The following is a 5,437-nucleotide window of genomic DNA, read 5'->3' as shown; positions in this document are numbered from 1 at the left end:
TTTATCGACCCCGAAAGAATGAAAGGAAAATTCGACATCGGCAGAATTTAAACTCAGAACGTAAAGACGGACGAAATGCTACTAAGTATTTTTGTCCGGAACGCCGACAATTCTGCCAGCTCACCGCCTTTGGCCATTTTGTAATATTATTACTATTACGCACCTTTTAGTGACGTTGTTTACAAGGGTTGTTTGTTCACATAGGCAAAACTGTAGTCCAGAGGATACATGTCCCCCTTTAGGCCCAGAAATTACCTAAACCTTTGATGTCTTTTTTTCAATGAATCAGTTCTCACTAAGCTATAGTACTGCCTGTCCGTCTGTCTATCTACTGAGACAAATAGACGGACGAACAGCGAGACAGATATATACACAAATAATGCAGACCCAATAGAAAAATGTTCAGTTTTGTAGAAATATTGTAGAACTCTATCCGAAATTCGTGGAGGCGCGTAGCTCAGTGGTTAGGGTATCGACATCATGATCGTAAGATTGTGGTTTCGATTCCTGGACCGGGAGACGCGTTGTGTTCTTGAACAAAACACTTCATTTCACGTTGCTCCAGTCCACTCAGCTGGCAAAAATGAGTAACGCTGTCATGGATTGGCGTCCCGTCCAGCTGGGGAACACATACGCCATTGAAACCGGGCCCATGATCCTGGCTAGGCTTTAAAATGGCGCATTTATTTATTTTTATATCTGCAATGTGCTGTGTTCCGGTTGTTCTTGATAAAAAAAAATTGTCACAAACTCTCACTTTAAGTGCCCGTTTCCCTAAAATTCTTCCTAAAGTCTATCCGGTTCTGATTCCTGCTTATAGTTACATCTCAAGTTGTTTTAATCAAATAACTTTTCCTTATGGACAATGCACCGGCTACAATATATGCAAGACGAGTACCAAATCCTCAATAATTAAGCAAAACTTAGAAGAATGTCAATAGAAATGCATTATGGTGTTTGTGATATTTAGCGACATTCTTTTTATTCTTTACTTAAAATCTCATCGAGATTAACATTAACTTACAGCAATCCTTTCAATCTGTAATTATTTCCTCAGTAGTATCTTCTTTAGATACAACTTCGGTCCTTTTATCCTTTATTTTTGTTGTTGTTGTTGTTATCGACCCCTCTCGGAGTCGATAAAATAAGTACCAGCTGAGTACTGGGGTCGATGTAGTTGACTTACTCCCTCCCCCTAACTTGATGACTTCATACTAAAATTTGAAACCATCTTCCTCATCCTCATCATCATCTTTATCATCATTATCATCATCATTGGCAGAATTATGATATTCATCTACTTCCCTTTATATCCTTGGTTCCCAAACTTTTTCAGAATTTTCGTCCATTTTTTCGAGGCTTAGCGGACCCTAAAAGGAAAAAAAACTAGAGAATACAAACAAAGCAAAATGACTTTGTATAAAATAATTTTTCATGCGATAAAATTTTACTGGTAAAATAAAAAATTTCAATGAGAGGAGTGAACTTGCTTGGTTGGTCTGTAATATGTCCTCAATATTAGGCTGTGTTTTTGATAATGCGACCTTCATGTCATGCACAACATCCAGTTTATTGTGAACCTTTGTCTTAATTGCGAGTAAAGTTGCAAAAGCCGTCTCACATTCGTACATTGTTGTGAATGGAACGATGAATTTGAGGGCCATTTTGGTGACACCTGGATAGGACAGCATCATTTCAATCCAGAATTCACTGCAACACATGTTATGGAAGGCATTTTTTGCACCTCCATCATTCAACAAGTCGATGAACTGTTCTTGAATGACTTAATCTTCTGATGGAAGGTCAACAACAGAGATTGAAAATGGATAGGTGGTGAAATGATGAACGTTTTCGAAGTTTTGTAGGTCGGGGAAGTATCTTTGAATTTCAGCGTGAAAAATTAAGACATATTGTTTCATTATGTCGAGGATGTCAACATCAACTCGAAGGTCATCTTTATCAAGGAAAGTATTGAGGTTTGGAAATGGTACAAAATTTTCACATTCCAATTTAGAATGCCATAAATGGAGCTTCATTTTAAATGCAGTCATTTTTCATGACAACGGTGATGTCCTTTCTTTGTAGTGCTAAGTTAACAGAATTAACTGATTTAAAAATGCCGACCAAAAGGAGAGACATATAAGGAATTGAATATTGCAGAATTGTCTGTGCAGTTCTTTTTTAGCACCACGAAGAAATTTATTAATCTTATTAGAACGAAGACACTTTTCAGTACTCTTCGCTAGGATAACCACGTCACTTGCGAGTACAGTAAAAGCGTTTCAAAATCGGAGCCATTGTCCTTGCACAAGTCAGCAAAAAGACGCCAGTTTAAAGAATTGGCTTTGATCAAATTTACCGCTTTGGCCACATCATTCAAAACATTCTTCAAATGGTCGGGCATTGTTTTAGCCATCAATGCTTGGCGAGAAAGTGTACAATGCGTACCAAATGCATTAGGAGACTTCTCCTTCACCATTGTCTGAAAGCCAGAGCGGCAACCAAGCATTGTTGGAGGACCGTCGGTGCACACCCCAACAACGTACTCCCAGTTTATGCCATGTGTGTTAAAGAATTGATCCACTTTCTGGAATATATCGTTTGCAATGGTTCGGGTTGAGGGTTTCGCAAAAAAGGAATTCATCTTCCAGGCGCTTGTTATGTACGTAACGTACATAAACACAAAGTTGTGCTAAATCCGCTACGTCAGTGGTTTCATCAATTTGGATAGCGACATAGTTAAACTTTGATGTTTTTACCTTTGAGGTAAGCTGAGACAAAATATTATCAGACATCTCAGCGATTCGTCGACTGACGGTGTTGTTGGAAAGTGAAACATGTTTAAGCTTCTGTAGTTCAGACGTTTCGAGCACGAGTGAGATTATATCTTTGCAGCAAGGAAGACCTAACTGCTCTCCAATGTCATGAGGTTTTTGCAGTAGCAATTTTCCTTGAAACCTCGTTAGAGGCTTTCAGACCAGCCGCAACGTCCTGCACACACATTCCTGTGTCATCAAGCCTGAATTTGACCAGTCTGTCAGCTTGGCATATGAAAAATTCCTCGTCTTTGTTGACTGCACTGGAAAGCTTCGTTTCCAAATGCCTCTTTAGCCTTCTGGGCTTCAGCGAAAAAGCTGCCAATACCTCAGAGAACAGAACACACTGTGGTTTTTCTACTCCACCAGCAGTAAGCACTATGAAACCGAAGCTCAAATATGACTCGTCATATCTCCTTTACTTTGTGAAAGACATTCTACAAATAAATATAATAACAATATGTAAATGTTGTGTTGTAAATGCACAGAATTTTGTACTGTTTCAGTCTGTTGAGAAAACTCTATTACATTTATCAGTATAAATATATATAATATATAATATAATATATATATGTTTATATATATAGAGGAATTTATCTGTAAAAATGATATGTCACAATTATTCGGTTGCCATGATAAAACTCCGAGTTTCGGATGTCGGGGCGGAAACCCGCACCGGCATCTCTTCAGTTATCGAGGCAAAACAAAAATATGCTATGAAAATGACCGTTAAAGAAAGGGAAGCTACTATGTGATTGACCGTTATTAAGACAAAAGAGCTATTAGAACTACCGTTAAAAAGGGAAAAAAACCGAAGGGGAGGGAGTGAAAAGTAAAGGAGTAAAAATGCTCATAGCAAACGCGTATGTGTATGTATGGATTTCGTCCGCACTTAAGTTCTGAGTTCAAATTCCGCCGAGGTTGACTTTGCCTTTTATCCTTTTGAAGAAGTACCAATTGAGCATTGGGGTCGTTGTAATCGAGTTACCCTCTTCTTTAAAATTGCTGGCCTTGTGCCAAAATTTGAAACCATTACAACTTGGAGGTGCAACGAGGAGGCATTATTGGTTTAGGACTGACTCGACAGCCACGATAATGCAGTCACCCAAATCTGTCCGTGATATGCGCTGTGACGAAACTGCTGTACTCGCACTCGTTCCGTGTTCAAACATTGCTAACTTTTTGGAGTTTTATCAAACAGCTATTGTCATTTCTACAATGAATCTGGTTATCTGCCGAGATGATTGTCAGAATCGCCATTTTGTATTATTTTGGCAATGAAAGACAAGTGCGTTTCTTCTATTTATTGATCATGGCGAAAAGCATTCAATGATAAACAAAACTTAAAGGAGTGAAGACTGACACTTTCCCATTCGATGAAACTCCTCATCAATTTGTTCAAGCTCCACTTAAGGAGGAAAATGAAGCTAGAGAGTAATAGACCGCTCTTAACATGCGCCAGTAAACCAGAAGTCACAACTGGGAGAGGGAACAAGTCCTTGTTATTTAGAATAGTCGAGTGTCTGTAAGCCTTTTGATTGCCATTAGATCGCTGTCCTGTAGTGAGCCATCTCATTTTATTCTTTTTATTTACTGCCATTTTTCAGGCTTGTTTTTTTTTTTCCGAAATCGATTCCTCGTAAACGTCGCTGCCTTTGTAAATTGTCCCTGTAACGTTTCCTCGTTCGCAACCCTTGTGGCAGATAAAATACTTTTTTAAATTACAAAAGCAGCTCTAATAACGTAAACATTATCAGTCGCACATATGTGTGTGTTTTGTTTATATGAATATATGTATGTGCTTTTTCTTTATACGCCCATTTGCTGCGAAATGACATCCTGTGAAGGATCCCTACACGACATAATGTTACCGATGTGTCGCAATAATGACAAAATATCGATATCTAACATTCTCGATTATCTCGAGGCGAGTTATCTAGCCTGGTCTGGGGCATTCAGTTATGTTTAACACTCTGCCTCGTGCAGGGAGCTTTCAAAGGGCACTATCCGCAGCAAATGATGTATGAACTAAACACGTACACTTTGTATGTGCGACTGATAATATGTTTTACCTATTGGCACGAGGCCATGTTTTTGTAGGAAAGAGTACACTCAGTCAGACCTACTCGGTACGTGAATGCTATGTATTTATTAAAAAAAAAACATGGACGGATAAAAGACAAATTTGAACATGAAATAGGTGGACGGAAATCAGTATAGCATGGAATTTTGCTCCGTGGTATATCATTTTTGCTATTTATCCGGTAAGAGCAGTAAGATATTTTGTTCAGTAGTGTATTATCATTTCTGCTTTCCGCTTGGCAAGAATAGAGAGAGACTTTTTGTTGAGCTATATATCATTTCTGCCACCCACCTGGAAGAATATAGCAAGCTATTTTGCCCTGTTGGCATATCATTTATGCTTTCTTCCTGGCAGAATACTGCTAGATGTTTTGTTCAGTGGTATATCATTTCTGCTACCCTCCTGTCAGGATATCAGCTCGTAATCTGCTGTCCTAAACATACACCAGAAGACCAGAGGACACAGCTAAGAGAGGGCCATCAACTTGGACTTTACTCAAATGGCAAAAATTTTGTTTAGTTTCCAAATGAATAGGCAA

The 5,437-nt window shown here is 38.7% G+C and overlaps 1 protein-coding gene across 1 annotated transcript; it reads right to left on the bottom strand.

Annotated features, from left to right (window-relative positions):
* Nucleotides 1-2,242: 2,242 nt before the first annotated feature.
* Nucleotides 2,243-2,644, bottom strand: LOC106876171 (zinc finger BED domain-containing protein 5-like). Its single transcript, XM_014924601.1, has one exon. The coding sequence runs from the start codon at nt 2,642-2,644 to the stop codon at nt 2,243-2,245; it is 402 nt and encodes a 133-aa protein (XP_014780087.1).
* Nucleotides 2,645-5,437: the final 2,793 nt, after the last annotated feature.

This window comes from Octopus bimaculoides, chromosome 1, assembly GCF_001194135.2.
Source record: "Octopus bimaculoides isolate UCB-OBI-ISO-001 chromosome 1, ASM119413v2, whole genome shotgun sequence".
In the NCBI taxonomy this organism is placed as follows: Eukaryota; Metazoa; Mollusca; class Cephalopoda; order Octopoda; family Octopodidae; genus Octopus; species Octopus bimaculoides.
Note: the sequence above shows the minus strand (reverse complement) of the source record. Positions and strands in the feature narration are given on the sequence as shown.

Coding starts and splice junctions, on each gene's coding strand:
- LOC106876171 (XM_014924601.1), bottom strand. CDS start 2,644: ATGAATTCCTTTTTTGCGAAACCCTCAACCCGAACCATTGCAAACGAT.